A 19,497-nucleotide genomic window follows, 5' to 3' on the forward strand; every position below is an offset into this window, starting at 1 on the left:
TTCTTTGATTACAAAATCCACATTTTTAACCGATTAATAGCTAACCCCAATTTTTAACCTGTATCTGCATTTTTAACCCGTTAATAGCTAATCCGCATACCAGTTAAAAACTCGGATTAGCTATTAACTGGTTAAAAATTCGGATTTTGTAATCAAAGAAAACATGATAATTTCAAGAGAAACATCCAAAGTGCTTTATTCAAAGCAATGTCCATCGCTAGCTACACATTTCCCCACCTTTCAGGGAATTGGTGGGTACCGTCCCGATAGGACTTTTCTTGTTTTGAGGCAGACCATTCAGAGACCCCATTTTCCACTTCTTCGTCGTGTTGAAGTGCTGCTCAGACAGTGCGTGTGCCGTGGATCGGAACAAGTGGTCGTCTGAAGGAGCAAGGGCTGGTGAACACGGCGGGTGGGTTAATACTTCCCAGGCAACATCTTTTAACGTGTCTTTAACTTAAGGTGACCAGATCGTCCCGCTTTTGGGGGGACAGTCCGGATTTTTAACAATTTGTCCCGCGTCCCACGGCATTTTAAAAAAGTCCCTAATCTTTCAAAAAATAGGGACTTTTTTAAAACGCCGTGGGACGCGGGACAAATTGTTAAAAATCGGTTTGTCCCGCCAAAAGCGGGACGATCTGGTCACCTTACTTTAACTGGTTTTGAAGTGTGTGATGGTGCGTCATCATGAAGCAAAATTACTTTGCCGTATCTTCTGGCCCATTCTGGTCGTTTTACTATCAAAGCGTGGTTCAAATTGATTAATTGTTGTCGGTATCGATCAGTATTAATGGTTTCACCTCGTTTTAGAAGCTCATAATACACCACACCTTCCTGATCCCACCAAACGCAGAGCATTGTCTTCTTTCTGAAGCGATTTGGCCTTGCAGTCGATGTTGATGGTTGACCTGGATCAACCTATGATTTTGTGCGTTTGGGATTCTCCAAATAAATCCACTTTTCATTGCCAGCCACAATTTGATGCAAAAAAGACTTTCTTTCATGCCGTTGAAGCAACGTTTTCCTGATGACTTTTCGGTTTTCCATTTGTCTTTCGTTCAGTTGATGTGGCACCCATTTTCCTTCCTTTAAAATCTTTCCCATTGCTTGTAAACGATCAGAAATTGTTTGCTGAGCAATGTTTAATATTTCTGCAAGTTGTTTTTGAGTTTGACATGCATCCTCATCCAATAATGCTTGTAATTGTTGGTCTTCAAACTTTTTCGGTTGACCTGGACGTTCTTTGTCTTTCACATCGAATGCTTTAAAGCATTTAAACCAGAGTTCACAAGTACCTTGAGATGGAGCATGTTCACCATAAGCTTCCCAAAGTATAGATAACTTTTTCTTCAAAATAAAGTAATGAATTAAAACTTCCCGCAAATGCTCTTTTTTGGCATGAAATTTGACATTTTTTGTGTGGGATCCCTTGTCACGTCCCGCGTGTTTCAGAGATCCCGTTCGGGTCTGGTTTCTGGAGAAGGCCGCAATCAAAATGAAGAGAAGCTAGAAAAGAATCAATTTGGGAAAATGTGGGGCCAGGCGGGAGCCCACTTCTAGTGGGAGGACTGCTCCGCTTTGACCTTTGCCATCCCTTTTATTAGAGTTCTGAGATACATCCATTGCCCTTAGGCAGGTAATTCCAGTAACAGACAGATGATCTTTATCAATAAGGATTTACATGATTATTTGGTGGGGAAGTTGCCTCAGTTACCATTGTCTCAATTAGATAGGGAGTGGTTGGCTCTGACCTTTAGCTTCAAGGTTGACCAGCCTTCCCGGGTTCCCTTTTCACATAACTACCAAGTGACAATGTTCGGCCGGCAATTTTTAAGTGTAAAAATATCTATGATGTTAACACCTTCAGAAAATTTGACATATGAAGTTTAGAAGCTCGTTGTCAATACAACAAAATAGCATACATATCGAATCGCATATATATCAGCATATGTGTAACTCCATCTATTGAAAAAAATCTGCATTGTTAACCGGTACACCTAGTATGTTTTTATTGATTTCAGAGAGATGGAGAGGGAGAGGTAGAAACATCAATGAAAGAGAAATATGCATTGGCTGCCTCCTGCACGCCCCCTACTGGGGATCGAGTGCACAACCCGGCCATGTGCCCTTAACTGGAATTGAACCCGGGACCCTTCACTCTGCAGGCCGATGCTCTATGCACTGACCCACACCAGCTAGGGCTCAAGCCGGGCTTTTTATTTTATTTATTATTTTTAAAAATATTTTTATTAAAAAATATTTTTATTGATTTCAGAGAGGAAGAGAGAAGGAGAGAGAGACAGAAACATCAATGATGAGAATCACCTATCGTCTGCCTCCTGCACGCCCCCTGCTGGGGACTGAGTGCACAACCCGGCCATGTGCCCTGGACTGTAATTGAACCCCGGACCCTTCACTCTGCAGGCCGACGCTCTATCCACTGACCCACACCAGCCAGGGCTCAAGCCGGACTTTTTAAAAGAGCCCCCCCCCCCCCGTTTTTTCCTCAAATCCTCACCTGAGGATACCCATTGTTTTGTTTTGTTTTTTAGAGAGAGAATGGAGGGGGGAGGAGAGAGAGTGAGAGGGAGGGAGGGCAGAGGGGGCAGAGGAAGAGAGAGAGAAACATCGATGTGAAAGGGACACATGGATTGGTTGCCTCCCGCAGGCACCTCAACGGGCCGCGGGCTGGGGACCCTCTGGTGCGCAGGCCTGCGCTCTAACCACTGAGCACACCGGCCAGGGCTGAGCGCCTTTCTATGTTGATACCAATTCTAGGTCCAAGGTTGCAAGGGAGGGGTTCTTAGTGGAGGCGGAGGGAGGGGCGCGAGGAGGGAGGGGCGCCCAGGGTGATCAGGTGAAGTGGCCGGATCCCCGGATCCCGGGGTTACGGAGAGGTCGGGGCTGGAGAGGGAGGGGCCGCCGCGGGGCTGGGAGTCGGACGGACGGGGAGAATTCAGGCTGAGGGCGCCCCGACCCGGCGGGAGGTGGGGAACGCCCGCTGGCACGCGCCGTGGGGCAAGGCGTGGGGCCCGCGGAGCCCGGTCCAGCCGCGCCGACCCCGGGAGTCGCCCGGCCGCGCGGCCGCAGCTCCCCTGGGCCCGGCCCCTGGCCCCGCCCCGCCCCGCCCGTGGGGCATCCTGGGTGCGGGGGGGGTGGTGCGGGGGGGCGGACGGGGGCGGACACTTGAAGCGGCGCCGGCGGCCGCGGGGACAGAGTGGCCGCCGAGGGCTGGAGGCTCCCAACGTGTCGCAGCGCCCCGCCGCGTCCCGCGCCTGCCGCCCGCATGGCCGCCCCGCCGCCGCCCGGCCCGCCCGACGAGCAGGACTTCGTCCAGGCCTACGAGGAGGTGCGGGAGCGGTACAAAGGTACGCGCCGCGGCCGGTCCCCAGCCGGTCCGCCTGGCCTCGGACGCCCTGTCCGCGGGGGCTGCCCAGGGCGGCCCGGACAGAGCCCCGTGCCCTGTCCGCCGCGCTTGTCCCCGCGGCCCGGCGCCCGGGAAGCGGCCGGCGAGCTCCGCGCAGCCCCCGCTGTCATGCCCTTAATAGGGCATCGCGCTGCCCGGGAGGTGGGGTGGGCCGCGCTCGGCGGGGGCTCCTCCCGGCCTGTGGCCAGTGTCCCGAGTCCGCGCTCAGCAGACACGTGGGTCCAGGCTGTGCTGCTCCTGCCCCGCGGCCGGTGCCTCCCACATGGTCAGGGGCGGCCGCCACCGCCTGGCAGTGGGTCGCATAGCTGTGGCCTCTCCTCACCTCCCGAACGGGCCGGGGCTGGGCAGCGCCTCGCCGCCTCCCTTCCTTGGCAGGGACCCCGCCACACCCCTCCTCTGTCCGGCGGCAGCTGTGGGCTGGGGAAGTCCGGGCAGCCCCCTTTCCTCTTGCGAGGAAGCCACTTGAGGGCTTTGGGCAGACCGCCGTGTCCTGCTCCATGACCCCGGACCCCTCTGGACCCGCCGAGACCCAAACTGCTGTCAGCTGCCTGCAGCCCCTGGGGGTCCCTTTCAGGCCCCCAGGCTTAGGGTCTGGGAGTGAGCCCCTGGGGCGGGGAGGGAGGGGCCCTGGGACAGCCGACCAGAGCAGGTTCCAGCTCCACGCGGCTGGTTCTGCTGGCTCTGACCCAGGTCAAGGGCAGCTCAGGGAGAGCGTCCTGCTGGGGCTCTGCCCGGAGCCTGTGAGACCGCTCTGCACCCACTCACATCGCCCAGGCGGGAGGGTCCGCTGGGCCCGGGGCTCATCTCTGCTGCGGGGGCGGGGGCGGGGGTGGGGGTGGGGCGGGGGTGGGGGGGGGCGGGTCCTGAGTGGGATGGGTGTGCTGTGAGGTTCTCCCTGTGGCCAGCCGTTGGCTTCTGTACCCGTTCACCTGGGCCTGGTAGAGACCCTCCTGTGACAAGGGGCTCCTCGTCTGCCCGTCGCACCCACAGGGAGGGAGGGTGCACCTGGGCGGGGGCAGGGCAGGCCACAGCTCTCCTGACAAACCCTGGGACAGAGCTGGCTCCACTGGCCACTCTGTTGAACGTGGGACACCTAACTGTACGCACGGGGCTTCGTTCCAAATCCTCAGTCCGGTCGGCCGCGGGGTTGCATGTGGCTCCATCCAGAGCCTGTCCTGGCCCCAACGCCTCCCAGGAGTGAGCTGTGGTGGGCCCCGGGGGGGCGGGGGGGGGTGTCCCCGTCTCTGTCGCCAGGGTGGGTGTTGGACACACTGGGCTGTCTCAGCCCATGGTCCCTTCCTGGGCTCGGTGGGTGACGTATGCCTGTGCCTCCTGCCTCTGGGCACCCGGGCACCTGCCCGCACTGAACTGGCTAGGGTCAGGGTGCAGCGCCCCGTGTGGCCCCAGCCCGAGGGTGGCTGAGAGTTGCCAAGCAGGAGAAGAGGTGCTGGGGGTCCCCATGCAGCCAGGGTGTCTGGCGCAGGAGTCGGGAGAGCTTCTGGGGCACAGCAGGCACCCCAGGTCTCCTCCGCTCCTGGCTTGAGCCCGGGGACTAGGTGAGGGGCTGGGCCCCGGAGTGGCCTAGAGACGGCTCGAGGTGGCTAGGCTCTGGGCCCGTGGCTGACCTTGGTGAGCGCCTGGGACCTACCAGAGGCCTGAGACCCTGGCCCCCTCTCCCTGGAGGTGCAGGGCTGCCCCAGGGAGGGAGGGAGGGTGAGCATGGCCCCTGAGGTCAACCGGCTAGTGAGTGACCGCCCGGGGCTGGGGTGTGGAGGAGCCCTGGCCTGCGCTGGCGCTGCCTTCTGCCCAGCCCTGCACACCCACTCTTGGTCCTCCATTGGGCCCGGGAAGGGCCCTGGCTTCTGCCTCCTGGCCTGTTCCCCGAGCGGCAGTCACCCCCACCCCCACCCTCCCCTGTTCTTACTCACCAGACCCAACTTCGGTTCTCCCCTCCAAAGTCCAGCCACTTAGCCTCTCACCCCAGTGACCTCCCCACAACACTTTAGGCCCCACCCTGGACACGTCACCATCCCCGGCTACCATCCCCGCTCTGCCCTGGGAATCCCAGGCCATTCCGTCTCCCAGCCACACAGATCCTCCCAGAACATTCCTGATTTCCTGCCAGCCAGCGCCCCTTGGCCCTCCCCACCCTCCTCGCCTTTTCTCCAGGGCAGATTCCTGTGGGGCTGCAGCCCCTGGGGTGGGTGTCCGGGCACCCTGCCTCTCAGGTCCCCAGAGCCTGGCCTCCTGCACCGGGGGAGGCAGACGAGGCCGGGGGTGGGGGTGGGGGTGGGCAGGGGTACATGCGGGGGAGGGTTTGAGGTGAGCAGGGGAGTGTGGAAGGAGTGTCTGCAGACGGAGCCTCCCAGGCCCTCAAGTGGTGCCGTGTGCACAGGGCCAGGGCCTCTCCTGGGGTCAGGGCCTGAGGTGCAGGACCGCAGTGGGGGGTGGGCACCAGGGGGGACGTCACAGTTGACCCCTCAGGGCTGGGAGCAGGTGAGGCTCAGTGTGGATCGGATCGGAGGCGGGGCTGCAGAGGGCGAGGCCCGATAGAGGTCAGGAGGAGGTCGCCAGTGTCAGCCTGTCCGCAGGGCACCTGTGACTTTCTTTAGAGCTCAGCTGAAGGCGCCCGCCCGGCCCGCATGGCGCAGTGGTCAGCGCCGACCTGTGACCCGGGAGGTCACAGTGGGTTCCTGGTCAGGGCCCACGCCCGGTCCACGATTCTCTCTCATCATTGATGTTTCTTTCTCCCTCTCCTCCCTTCCTCTCTAAAACCAATAAAGATATTAAATCAATCAATGAGTCAGTGAAGCTTGGCTGCAGGGGCTCCCCACCTCCCCGGCCGGCCCCAGGCCATGTGCCAGGCACCCTCCTGGTCTGTCTCGCCCTGTCCTGTCCTGGACTCCGAGCTCCGTTATCTGTGTCCCTGGCACCAGCCCTCAGCCCTCAGCCAGCGTGTGCAGGGTGCTCGCATGGGGGGGGGGGGTGCCGTGCTGTCATCTTTGGGGGCCAGAGCTCCGCTGGCAGGAGCAGGGGCTGGCAGGGACCTGTTGCTCTTGGGAGAGGGCTTTGGACTGTTTATTGTCAGAAGTAAACCGTGCTCAGCGCCCGGAGGACAGCAAGCGCGATGGGCGTCTATAGAGAAAACGGTTTAAGTCGCAGCGTCACGCTCTGCCCCCCCCCCCCCCCCCCCCCCGTCTCACTGGCTGCGGTGCCCACAGTGTGTGTCTGTGTGTGAGAGAGAGAGAGAGAATATGAATCCAGTGGTTTTTACACATTAATAGACTGTTTATATCACCTGATCCTGGGCAAACCCCGATCTGCTTCAGTCCCCACGGGTTGGCCTGGATACAGGGACCTCCTTCATTTTTTTTTTAAACTAAGGAAGGTTGTAGCAACCCAGCACCCAGCCCCTCTGTGGGCACCGTTCCCCGCTCATCGCTCATCGGGTGCTGGTGCGAGCTGCTCAGCAGTAAGGAGATGACGGCACGTAGTTCTGTTCTGTTCTGTTTGCTTGTTGGTTCATCCTCACCGAGGATATTTTCCCACCGATCGTGAGAGCGGAAGCGAGAGGGAAAGACACGGAGAAACATCGATGTGAGGGAAACACACCGCCCGGTCGGCTCCCGCACGACCCTGGCCAGGGCCTGGGCCAGGGAGGAGCCTGCCACCGAGGTACGTGCCCTGGACCAGAATCAAACCCGGGACCCCTTGGTCCGCAGGCCGACGCTCTGTCTACTGAGCCACACCGGCCAGGGCTGTAGTTTTTTTTGTGTTTTTTTTTTTAAATATATTTTATTGATTTTTTTACGGAGAGGAAGGGAGAGGAATAGAGAGTTAGAAACATCGATGAGAGAGACACATCGATCGGCTGCCTCCTGCACACCCCCCACTGGAGATGTGCCCGCAACCAAGGTACATGCCCTGGACCAGAATCGAACCTGGGACCCCTTGGTCCGCAGGCCGGCGCTCTGTCCACTGAGCCACACCTGGCAGGGCTGTAGTTTGTTTTTTTGACGTGATGCCGTCGTGTACTTAATAGATGTCACTCGATGGATATGTGGTTGTTTCCTCCTTGTGGCCGGTCTGAGCAGGGCTGCTGTGGACACGGTGTGTGAGCTTCTGTGCTTGGGTAGATTTTTACTGTCTCCGTCGCTCCTGGGCTGACACCAAGGAGTGGAATTGCTGGGTCAGGGGGTCGTTCTCTCCTTAGCTGCGCGGAGAACTGCCAGGTCGGTCCCCAAGCCCTGCCCCCCCCGCCCGCCCCCCCGCGCCCCAGGAGCCTCCCCGCACTCAGCACTATCTGCCCGGCTGATTGTGGACATCCAGTCGAGTGGGTGTCAAGTGGGCCGGCCGCTGGTTTTCGTTTGTGCTTCCTGACGCCTGGCCGGCCACGCGCCTTCTCGTCTCCTTGGCCACCGTGTGTCTTCTTGTGAGGAACCTTTGTCCAGATCCTTTGTCCGTTTTTATTTTATTTTTTTAAAAACTTATAAAGAGAAACTGATTTGCATTAGAATTTTTTAAAAATATATTTTTTATTGATATTTTACAGAGCAAGGGAGAGGGATAGAGAGTTAGAAACATCGATGGGAGAGAAACATCCATCAGCTGCCTCCTGCACGCCCCCTACTGGGGATGTGCCCGCAGCCAAGGTACGTGCCCTTGACCGGAATCGAACCCGGGACCCTTGAGTCCGCAGGCCAGCGCTCTATCCACTGAGCCAAACCGGTGAGGGCCCTTTGTCCATTTTTAGAAAATATATTCTTATTGATTTCAGAGAGGAATGGAGAGGGAGAGAGAGAGAAACATCCAGGATGAGAGAGAATCGTCCATCAGCTGCCTCCTGCACGCCCCGCACTGGGGATGGAGCCCGCCACCGGGGCATGTGCCCCGACCGGGAATCCAACGGTGACCTCCTGGTTCATAGGTCGACGCTCAACCACTGACCCCTGCCTGCCTGACCCTTTGTCCACCTTTAAATTGGGATTTTATCTGAGTGGGCTGTGCGTGCCCTTTATGGGTTCCTGATGCGAGCCCTGAGCAGACGGGCGATTTTCAGAAACGTGACCTGGTGCTGCAGGTTGCGTGTTTACTTCCTGCGTGTGTCCTTTGCATGCTTCATCACATGAGCCCACTTTATCTTTTTTTTTCTTGGTTGCTAGTGCTTCTGGTTTTATTGCCTATTCCAAAGTCGTGAAGATTTACGGCTGTTTGTTTTTCAGGAGTTTTATAGTTTTAGCTCCTGTGTTTAGGCATTTGATCCGTTTTGAATTAATAATTGCGAGTGGTAGGAGGTAGGGGTCCACCTTCAGTCTTTTCCATGGAGGAGCCTCGGGGGAGCTGGGAGCAGGGACCGGGATCTGAGAGCTGTGGGAAGGGACGCAAGGAGGCCAGGGAGGGACGGTGCAGGCGGCCCCGGTGCCTAGACACACCATGGCCTGGGGCCAAGGGCAGTGCCCAGGGGCCGGCCCACAGGGGGCAGGGAGGTGCAGGGCTGGGTGCCTGGTGGGGCCATGGGTGCTGGTGGGCTGGGTGGAGGGGGAGCCAGGAAGTGTTTTCAGGGGAGGCGAGGAATGGGTCTCGGGGAAGACTTGGGGCGCCAGCCCGCAGGGCCTGTGCACCTCCACCTCCCTCTCGTTTCGGGGAGCTCGGCAGAGGGGCCTGGGCCAGGAAGAGGACGGGCACCTGCTGCCCACTCGGCTCCTGGGTGGGGCAGGTCCAGAGCCAAAGCCGCGGGAGAGGGAGGACCTAGAAGGACAGTGGGGTGGGGGTCAGCTGGGTTCTGGACCACAGGGCGCGGGGTGGGGGGTGGGGGGTGGGGGGCTGGCAGCTGGTGGAAAGCCGAGCGTGGGGTCCCCAGCAGGTGTCTGTGAGCACGAGGCTACTGTCATCCTTATTCTGTTCTTTTTGGCTTTCAATGCGTGTGTACGCTGACCTTTTGAAACGTATCCTTGTTCTCTTCTCTGAGTAAATGAATGACTACATGGGAAGCTCATGAAACAGGCAGGGGATTAAGTATCCGGAGATACAATGAGCCTCACTGTTCCTGCCGCCGCAGGACTCACCCCAGAGCTGTGTCCCTGGGCGGCGTGACCGAGCGACAGGGGCTAAGACAGCAGAAACGGGTTCTCTCACGGTTCCGCAGGCCAGACGTCCAAAATCACAGTGTTGGCAGGGCTGTGCTTTCTCTGAAGGCTCTAGAACCTTCCTGGCCTCTCCCAGCTCCTGGTGGCCCTTGGCATTCCTTGGCTTGTGGCCACATCCCTACAATCTCCGCCCCCGTCCTCACATGGCTTCCCTGCGTGTCTCCTCTTCTCTGTCTTATGAGGACACTCGTCGTGAGATTTAGAGCCCGCCAGCCATTCCAGGGTGATCGCCCGAGATCTGTAATTACGGTTGCAAAGGCCCTATCTGTATATATAAAAGGCTAACGTGCTAAGTGTCCGACTGTCTGACCGGCCGCTATGACGCACACTGACCACCAGGGGACAGACGCTCAGCGCAGGAGCTGCCATGACATGCACTGGCACCACAGACCTGGCGCCCACAAAGCCACACTTGGCTTCCCCCAAGTGGGACACAGGCCCTGCCACCACCCCGGGGCGACACCCCACCAAATCGCAGCCAACGCTGCCAAGACCCCATGGTGCAAAATGCGGCCCACAGCCCAGCCCAGCCTGGAAACGGTGGCTGTGGGCACAGGTAATGACATCACATAGCAACGCCCAGCTTCCTCTCCCTAGCAACTAGCCTCCTAGGAGTTTCTTCAGCCCAGGAACAGACTTGCTTTATCGCCAGGTGCACACATTTTACACTTTAACCAAATATCTGTGAAGCGTTTTCCTGTACCTCATCTCATTTGATCCTCACAGAAGTCCTGGAGTAGGTAGATAGGAGACTCGGTGGAATCCTATTTTCTTTGCATTAGCCGGAAAACAGAGATTTAGAAAGTTTAGAAACTTGACCCGACTGAAAAGAAGTAAGAAATGGTGGACCTTGACAATGACTTCAGGTTTTCTCACTGTGCAGATTTTAGTCAAACACTGCTGCAGTTAAATATTTTACCCTTTGTTCTCACTGCATGATCTACAATAATAATCTGCTTCGTGTTGGTATTTACTGCTGTGTTGCTGACAATTACCTGAAAGAGAAGTTGGGGTGCTTCACGGGGCTGGAAAAAGTTTAGCTGCATCAGAAAGCAGGTCTAACTAAGCAAGTTTATTCTATACGTATAAAAGGCTAAGTTGACTCACACATGTGCGATACATATAAAGCTCTCACTGGTGCCAATCGCACGCATGTGTTTCCATCTGTCATTGTCGATCGTGAATTTGGTTGACACTTGTATTATAGAGAAAGGGCGAATAGCGATATTACAATATTTCTTCTAATTAATTTCCTTTCAATGTGCATGGATCCGTGAACCGGGCCACTAGCTTCCAAATAAGATCACAGTGACAGGTACCAGGGGTTTAGACGTGAACTTACCTTTTGGGGGCCACCATTCAATGCCCTCCCCAACTGACCCTGCACTGGTTTGGTTGATGTTCTGTAAAACTTCCACATCTTTTTGTTTTGTGTGTGTGTGTGTTATTGACTTTAGAGAGGAAGGGAGAGGGAGAGAGAATGAAACATCAATGAAGAAAGAGAATCATTGATCGGCTGCCTCCTGCACGCCCCACACTGGGGATCGAGCCCGCAAGCCAGGCATGCGCCCTGACCGGGAATGGAATTGTGACCTCCTGGTTCACAGGTCGACGCTCAACCACTGAGCCACACTGGCCCGGCTGTTGGTTGTTTTTTTAAAATGTGCACATTGTGCTCTGGCCAGGTGGCTCAGCTGGTTGGAGCATCATCCCTCGCACCAAAAGGTTGAGGGTTGGGATCTCAGTGGGGCACAAAGCTAGGTGGTGGGTTCGATCCCCGGTCGGGGCATGTATGGGAGGCAACTGATCAATGTTCCTCACATTGATGTTTCTCTCTTTCTCTCTCTCCCTTCCTCTCTCTCTCTCAGATCGATAAACATATCCTCCGGTGAGGATTTAAAAAACGTGCACAGTGTTTTGTCATATAATTTAATTTATTTGTAATTAAATATGATAAAAAAATTTAAGAACAGGGCCTGCTTAAGGCAAAGATAACCTTTTAAAATATTTTTATTGATTTCAGAGAGGAAGGGAGAGGGAGAGAGAGATGGAGACATCAATGATGAGAGAGAATCATTGATCGGCTGCCTCCTGCATGCCCCCTACTGGGGTTCAAGCTTACAACCAGGGCATGTGCCCTGACCGGGACTCAAACCGTGACCTCCTGGTTCACAGGTTGATGCTCAACCACTGAGCCACGCCGGCCGGGCTGATGATGAAATATTGTAGACATACATAACTTCTTTTTACTTACTGCTGATTGGACATCTTTCTACAACATTAACTTACAATATAATAGTCCCCTTAATGGTAACCCTGTCATTGTTTAAGCGAACCCCCTGTCGTAAAACATTAAGGTCATTTCTGTTTTGTTTTATTCTCTGGGATTAGAAACTGCCGCTGCGGACAGTTTTGTAGCTGGATTGCTGTGCGTGACTGCGACAGTTGTTACACACGGGATTTCTGGGTCAAAGGGTACACACAATGTCGGCTTTATCTCCACCCGGATTCCCGTGTCCACCCCTCCGATTAGCAGAGGTCCCCAATCCTGGATTTCTGGGTGGTGGTGCAGCTGTGGGAACCGGGCCAGTGGGCGTGTCTGTCAGATCGGAAAGCGCCTGCCCAGGCGCCAGGCAGCACTGGAGGGGGGGGCGGTGGCGTGCTGCACGCCCAGGCGCGGGGTGTGTGTGAGGCGCCACATTTTGTGTTAAAAGGGGGGAAACCACTGCCCAGCCGGCGTGGCTCAGTGGTTGAGCGTCGACCTATGAACCAGGAGGTCACGGTTTGGGGTTCGATTCCCAGTCAGGGCACAGGCCCGGGTTGCGGGCTCGATCCCCATTGGGGGCCGTGCAGGAGGCAGCAGATCAATTATTCTCATCATTGGTGTTTCGCGCTCTCTCCCTCACCCTTCCTCTCTGAAATCAATAAAAAAAAATATTTTTAAAAAGGGGAAAACCAAGAATCCCGTTCATGTTGCCCGATGTTCCATAAAGAAATTCCAGAGGACACACAGGAATCGGGGAACATTGAGCCCACGCGTGTGGGTGGGGAGGGGCCGTCAGGAGGGGACGCAGTGGAGTCGGGCGAGGATTCTCTGTTCGAATACCGTTATGTCTCTCAGATGTTCTCCTCCCCACGCCCGCCGCTCCCTGCCTGAGCGCTTCCCCGACAACACTGAGTGCGCAGCGAGGTGGTGGGCAGAGGGGGGCCGTCGGGCAGGGCCGCGGCAGGTGGGTCCGAATCGCAGTTTTGGCAAATGCGTCAGTAAAAGTGGGGAGCGCTGTCGGTCCTGTGGGGCCGGACCTTCTGGAAGTCACTTTCCCCCGGGTCCCTGTGTGATGCTGGCTTTCTGCCCTTAAGTTCCTACTGGTTTTCAGTCATCACGTTCCACAGTACTTTATTTTTTAAACTAGAGGCCTGGTGCACGAAATTTGTGCACGGGGGGGGGTCCCCTCAGCCCAGTCTGCACCCTCTCCAATCCGGGACCCCTCGGGGGATGTCCGTCTGCCAGTTTAGGCCCGATCCACAGTCGGACATCCCTCTCACAATCCAGGACCACTGGCTTCTAACTGCTCACCTGCCTGCCTGCCTGATTGCACCTAACTGGCCCCCCTGCTGGCCTGGTCGCCTCATGCAGCCTGTTCAGTCGTCCGTTTGGTTGTTTCGGATGGGATGGTCGCTTAGCCTTTTATATATATAGATATTTTTATTGATTTTAGAGAGAGGAAGGGAGAAGGATAGAGAGATAGAAACATCGATTGGCTGCCTCCTGCATGCCCCACACGGGATGGAGCCCACAAGCCAGGCATGTGCCCTGACCAGGAATCGAACCAACGATCTCCTGGTTCATGGGTTGACGCTCAAGCACTGAGCCACACCGGCCGGGCCACAGGACTTTCTATCTCGCATGGCTGATGAGGGGGCCCCTGTCCCCCTCCCCCCTCTCCACCGGCCCCCCCCCCCCCCCCCGCTGTTGCTGGCCCGTAAGAAAGCCCTTGGGCCTCAGAAGTGGGCTCTTTTGTGGGTGCAGACAGGAGATCAGCGTGGCTTGTTTGGGTGCTGAGAGAGTGCAGTCACAGTCCTCAGCCTCACAGCGTCCCCAGTGGCCTCCCACGGCCCCCGCTCACCGGGGTCCACCCACAGGCAGAGCCGAGGCTGGCTGCCTACCACCGAGGGCCCAGGGGGGTCTGGCCCCCAGCCGAGGGCCCTTAAGGCCGAGCTGAGGGGCACTGGCTTGCTCCCCACTGGCACCCCCTGACCTGCCGTGTCTCGTGCCTGTGTGGCCCCAGGGGGGTCTCGGTTTTGGGGGGACATCTGTTCTGGGGTTACCAGCGCGTCCTCTTTCCTAGAGTACTGGCCACTTCTTACAAGAAGTGTTGATGCCTTTTTGTCAGATGAGTTGTCAGCGTTTTTGAGGTCAGCATACATATTTTCCTTTTGTTTTCTTAGTCTTCACCCGAGAATATTTTTCCCATTGATTTTTTTTTTAGAGAGAATGGGAGAGAGGGAAGAAGAAGGGGAGAGAGAGAGAGAAACATCGATGTGAGGAGACCCATCCATTGGTTGCCTCCCGCACACGCCCTGACTGGGAATCGAACCCGTGACCCTTTGGTGCGTGGCCGGCACTCTAACCTCGGCGTTACACCGGCTGGGCAGGCCTTCTCTCTTATTCGCGAGTGAAGCTCTGTCAGTAGCCTTCCTGGGAAGTACGTGACCCTTGACCTGCAGGAAGGTATCCCTTCCTTTCCCGGGGCCACGCATGCAAGTCCAGGCCCCGGGTCCGGGGATGAGACAGCCGCCCCTCCGGCCCAGACCAGCGTCTCCGGGTTAGAGACGCTGCCCTTGCCGGGAGGGAATGCAGACGGTGGGCCTGGCAGGAGGCGGAAAGGGGGTCCATCGCCCAGTGAGCAAGGCTTCTGTGCCCTGCACCCCGGCCTGGCCCTCGGCCCTGGGAGGTGATGGCTGGCTGGCTGAGTGCAGAGGCTGAGGCGGCCCACAGGAGCGTGTGGGTGGAGGAGGGTGCGGGGCAGGGGCAGTACCACCGGGGGGATGGGAGGTGGGGGCATGACCGCGGGCAGGCCTCGCCCCTGCCCTGGTGGGATCCACCTTCTCACCCAGAGTGCTGGGTGGCGGCACGTGGAGGCCCGTGGGTGGCTTCTGCAGGAGGGACGGGAGCACGGCGCCCAGAGGGCCCTGAGGGCCGGGAATGCGCCTGGACCAGGCGGGCGGTCCTGGCCATGCGGCCGGAGTTGGGGTTAGACGCCTGGGAGGTGGGGGTGGGAGGGGAGGCAGGGGCTGGCTGGGAGCATGCCCGCGGCCTTGCCCGGCATCGATCCGCTGAAGCCCCGCCCAGGCCGGCAGGCCCCGCCCCGGCCCCCGCCTCCTCCCCGGGCTGCGGCTCTGGCCCGGGCAGCACGGTGCGGGGCTGGACTCTGCGTGGCGGCTCCGAGGCCGCCCTCGGTGTCGCCGGAGACATGGACCCCTCGCGAGCCATCCAGCACGAGATCAGCTCCCTCAAAGGTGCAGGCCGGGCCGGGCCGAGCTGGGGTGCGCGGTCCAGGCATGGGGTGCAGTGACCTCGGGTGGGGTGCAGCCCCCGCAGGGCCGGTGTCAGGGGCGGCTGCAGGGACAACTTTGGGGATGGGGCGCTGGAGCTGGAGCGCGGAGACCTCAGGTCCCGGCCCCGTCAGGGCACCACCAGGGGTGGGGTCCGCCCGGGACTGGTCGGGGGCGCCTCCCGCCGCTGCCCTGAAGCCCGGCCGTGCGTCGGGGGCGGGGCGGCTTCCGCGGGGCGGGGCGGGGCGGAGGAGGGAGCGGGCTTCTGCAGCGGGGCGGCCCCTGCTCCCCTCCCGGACTCCCCGGAGCCCAGGGCCGCCGCCACCCCACGTCCGAGGGGCGCGGGGCCAGGCAGGGCCTGGGGATCCCCGTGCAGAGGCGCCAGGCCGGCGGGCCCCGGGCGAGCCCACCCCGCGGCTCTTTGTTCCGGGCGGGGTGGCCGGGCTGCCCGAGGGCCCGGGCTGGTTGCTCTGGAAACCTGCAGGGCCGGAGGGGCGGGCCGGGGGCCATCGCTGCGGGCCTGGCCCTCCTGGTGCTGAATCAGCAACTGCGGCTGCGGACCCGCAGGGGGGGCGGGGCGGAGAGGGGCGTCCCCCCAGCTCGGCGGGAGGGCGGGGGGCGGGGGGGCGGGGTGGGGGTGGCGCAGCGGGGAGGGGGCGTGGCAGGCCGGGAACTTCTAGCTCCGGGCTCCTCGGGGCTCCTCCCCTCTCCCCCCTCCATCGGGGCGCGTGGGAGGCAGGGGATTCCCCACCGCGCTCCGCCCCCTCCCCGGAGCCCCGAGTGACCGCCCCCCTCTCTCCGGAACCCCGAGTGACCGCCCTCCTGCTGGGCCGGCCGCACACCCCGGCCTGAGTGTGGAGGTCTGAGGTCCGAGCCTTGGCTGTGGCTGGGCGTCGCTTGGGGAGGGGGCCTGGTTGGCTCGGTGGGGAGCTCAGGTCGGGGAATCAGTTCCAGGAAGAGAGCGGGGATGTGTGGGGCGGCCATGCGGGAGGGCAGGCGGCAGTGTGGGGCTGTGGGGTGCACACGGGGACCCTGAGGACTCAGGGACAGGCTCGGGGGGTGGGCTTGCTGTGGGTCCAGGGCTGGGCCACCGGCCCGAGTGCTGGCCTGGACCACAGCGGTGTGGGCTCCGGAAGCCACAGCCCTGGGGGCCGGGAGCCGGGGCTCCACCTCCCGGAGCCGGTCCTCCTGGGCTGGCGCCTCCCGCCTGTGGGGGGAGCGTGGCCGCGGGGCGCTGGCGGGCAGGGCTGTGGGACGCTTGGCTGTGCCTCCAGTTTCCACCGCCGCTCCTGCCTCGCGCTGCTCCGTGTGTGTGTGTGTGTGTGTGTGTGCGTGTGCGCGCGCGCGTGTGTGTGTGTGTGTGTGTGTGTGTGTTTGCAGCAGGCTCGGTGGTGCCATAGCAACGGCTGCATAAACCTGCCCCACGCGCTGCCTCTTGGCTGCAGCAGCTGCAGCCGCAGGCGCCTCCTACCTCGGGATCCCCACCCCGCCCGCCTATTTATAATCCGTTCCCGGCCGGGCGCTTGGTGGGAATGGGTGTGTCCGCGTGGGGGAGGGGAGCCCGCAGATCCGGGAGTGGGTCCGTGTGGGTGGAAGCGTCGCTGTGTTGGGGACTGGGTGTTGGGAGGGATGGGGTGGCACAGGGTGGCCATGGTGGAGCCTCAGTCCTGGGGCCTGGAGGCGGCTGATGGGTGTGGCTGGGCCAGACGCCGGGCCCTCGTGGGGAGCCACTGCCCTTCCCCCGCCCTGCGCTGGGTCGCCTTCCGCTTGGGCCCCCGACCCTCCCTGCTCTGTGGCGCTCCTCTGACCAGCCTCTGTCGGGCCGGCTCTCCAGCGGGCACTCGGAACGGGTGTGCGTGGCGGCCAGGGGCCCTGGGCCTGGGGCCGCGGGACTCGGTGACTTTGATTCCCCGTGGCAGCTGAATGTTTCTGGCCTCGACAGCTGGCCTGTGGGGCGGGGAATGCAGAGCCCCCACCCTGCTCCCGGGGGCCCCATGTTCCCGGGTTGCCTGGGACCGGCCTGGGAAGTTTTAAATAGGGTGGCCATTGTCCCGCCCTGGCCCGAGTGGGGGCTGCGTGATGGACAGCAGCCAGCCGTGCCCGCAGCCCTCCTGACCATGTGCTGAGCGGCTGCCCTGGAGTTCCCTTAGTCCTCTTCCCCGAGACCCCGCCCACCCTCCCCGCAGACCTCACCCGGCACCCGGCACCCGGCACCCGGCACCCGGCACCCGCTTTAGATCTTGTGAGCCCTGTGTGGGGTCCCCTCCTGCCCTCTGCCCCCCACTCCCTCTGCCCACTTGGAGAGTCTTGGTCCCTAGCTACTCCTGTCCCTCCCCCTCCCCCCGGCCGGGGGACCTTGAAGGAAGTGTTTAGAAACTGATGTAATTTCTGATGATGGAGCTGAGTGGCCCGGGAGGGAGGGAACGGGGGCTGCCCCGGGGGTGGCTGCCACAGCGAGGTGCCCCCACTCTCCTAGGGGCCCTCGGTGCTGCGGGTGGGAGGGGCCGGCGATGCTGCTGAGTCAGAGGGGGCCGGCCTGGGCGTCCTGGAGGGAGGGCAGGCGGGAGGGAGGCTCCCCAGGCGGTGGGCAGGCCCAAGTGCCGGCAGGAATCAGGAATCGCAGGAGCCAGGCAGCCGGCGCCAGAGCCTCAGGTCCGGAGCCCAGGCCCCGAGCCCAGCACCAGGCCTGCCCACCCGCCTGCCGCCCCAGGCCCCTGCTGCTCCCTCTGCCGAAGAGCCTTGTCGGCCTCCTCCCTGTGCCCCGCCCGCACCCGCCGCAGCCATGGTGGCGGGCATGCTCATGGCCCTGGACCAGCTGAGGGCCATTTACGAGGTGCTGTTCCGGGAGGGCGTGATGGTGGCCAAGAAGGACCGGCGGCCCCGCAGCCTGCACCCCCACGTGCCCGGCGTCACCAACCTGCAGGTCATGCGGGCCATGGCCTCCCTGCGGGCCCGGGGGCTGGTGCGGGAGACCTTTGCCTGGCGCCACTTTTACTGGTACCTCACCAACGAGGGCGTGGCCCACCTGCGCCAGTACCTGCACCTGCCGCCCGAGATCGTGCCCGCCTCGCTGCAGCGCGTGCGCCGCCCTGTCGCCATGGTGATGCCAGCGCGCCGCGCCCCCCACGTGCAGGCCGTGCAGGGTCCCTTGGGCTGCCCACCCAAGCGGGGACACCCGCCTCCCGAGGATCCCGTCGGTGAGGAGCGGAGGGTCTACCGCCGGAAGCAGCCCGAGGAGGGGGCCCCCGAGCCCCCCGTGGTGCCCGCCGCCACCCCCGGAACCCTGGCGAGGCCTGGCCCGGAGCCTGCCCCGGCCACAGGTCAGCTGCATCCTGGCCCCGGCCATGGGGAATGGGAGGGGGAGCTGGGGCCTGGGCCTGGGGGGCTGGGGGTGGGTGTAGCACAGGTGGGGGCTTTGCTCCCGCCAGCAGGGGGTGCTCTCTGTGCCTGAGGGTGCTGGGTGCCCTGGTATCGGGCCACGTGGCTCCTCCCCCTGGCTTGAGGCCCTGGGTGGGTAGGCCAAGGAGGAGCACATGGGCCCCTGCCAGCCCGTCCCCGAGCACAGCCTGGGGCGCGGGGTGGGGCTTGTGGCCCTGGACTGGCAGGACCAGCTGTCCGCCAGCCCTGCCCTCGCCCAGGCCTGTCTGCCCCTCGGCCTCCTCTGTTCCTGGCGGCGCATCCAGAGAAGGTGCTGGATGCGTGGGCTGTAGCTCTGTCCAGCAGTGCGGCCGGGCAGCCTGCCTGCCCTTTCTGAGCCTCGCGGCTGTCCAGTGGGGGTGACCCCTGCCCGCGGGGTCTTGTGGCTCAGATGTTGTGACGGGTGTTTGCCTGGCCTGGGGTTGGTGATGGCCTAGGGGGCGGCCTCGGGTGGGGGGACGAGCTGACCCCAGGCAGGAGCACACCGGCGGGCAGGGGGCCCAGCCCCACACCGAGGCGGGTCCTTTGTGGTCTCAGAGGATGGGACAGGCCCCTGGCTGTGCCCTGCTCTGCAGCATCCTCTGTCCCTAAGCACCTGTGCTGACCGGACCAGGGGGGTGGGTGCCGTGGGTGCCGTGCACTCGGGAGCTCACTGGCCTTGGTGCTGACGTGGTGGCCCAGGCCCCCCAGCATCAGGCAGGCTGGACCCTGCTTCCCTCGTTGTGTCCCGACACCTGGAGAGGAATTGACATCTGAGGGGCTGGGAAGGGGGCCTGGATTCGGGGGGCAGGAATTAGCCAGGTGAATGGGCGTCATGGAACCCAGGTGTGGAGCAGGAGTCCCCGTCCTGGCCTGGTCTGGTTGGACCCACCGGGTCTGTGCTGTGGGAACCCCCCTGAGCAGTCTGGTGGGATTGGGGGGGGGGTTCAGGGGCCGCCCCTGGCTCTCCTG

At 60.9% G+C, this 19,497-nt stretch overlaps 1 protein-coding gene across 3 annotated transcripts in view; it reads left to right on the forward strand.

Moving 5' to 3' along the window:
- The window catches only part of PLEC (plectin), a 56,683-nt gene that overhangs the window by 3,747 nt on the left and 33,439 nt on the right, over positions 1–19,497 (forward strand). Inside the window, exon 1 of one of the 3 annotated variants that reach the window (XM_054708572.1) lies at positions 15,010–15,093. The exons of 1 other annotated variant lie outside the window; for it this stretch is intronic. In XM_054708572.1, coding sequence (XP_054564547.1) covers positions 15,048–15,093 — 46 coding nt within the window. In that variant the 5' untranslated portion in view covers positions 15,010–15,047. Of the gene's footprint in view, positions 1–15,009; positions 15,094–17,773; positions 18,450–19,497 lie in introns of those variants that run through there. One more of the 3 variants, XM_054708571.1, reaches the window with a different exon arrangement.

This window comes from Eptesicus fuscus, chromosome 19, assembly GCF_027574615.1.
Source record: "Eptesicus fuscus isolate TK198812 chromosome 19, DD_ASM_mEF_20220401, whole genome shotgun sequence".
In the NCBI taxonomy this organism is placed as follows: domain Eukaryota; kingdom Metazoa; phylum Chordata; class Mammalia; order Chiroptera; family Vespertilionidae; genus Eptesicus; species Eptesicus fuscus.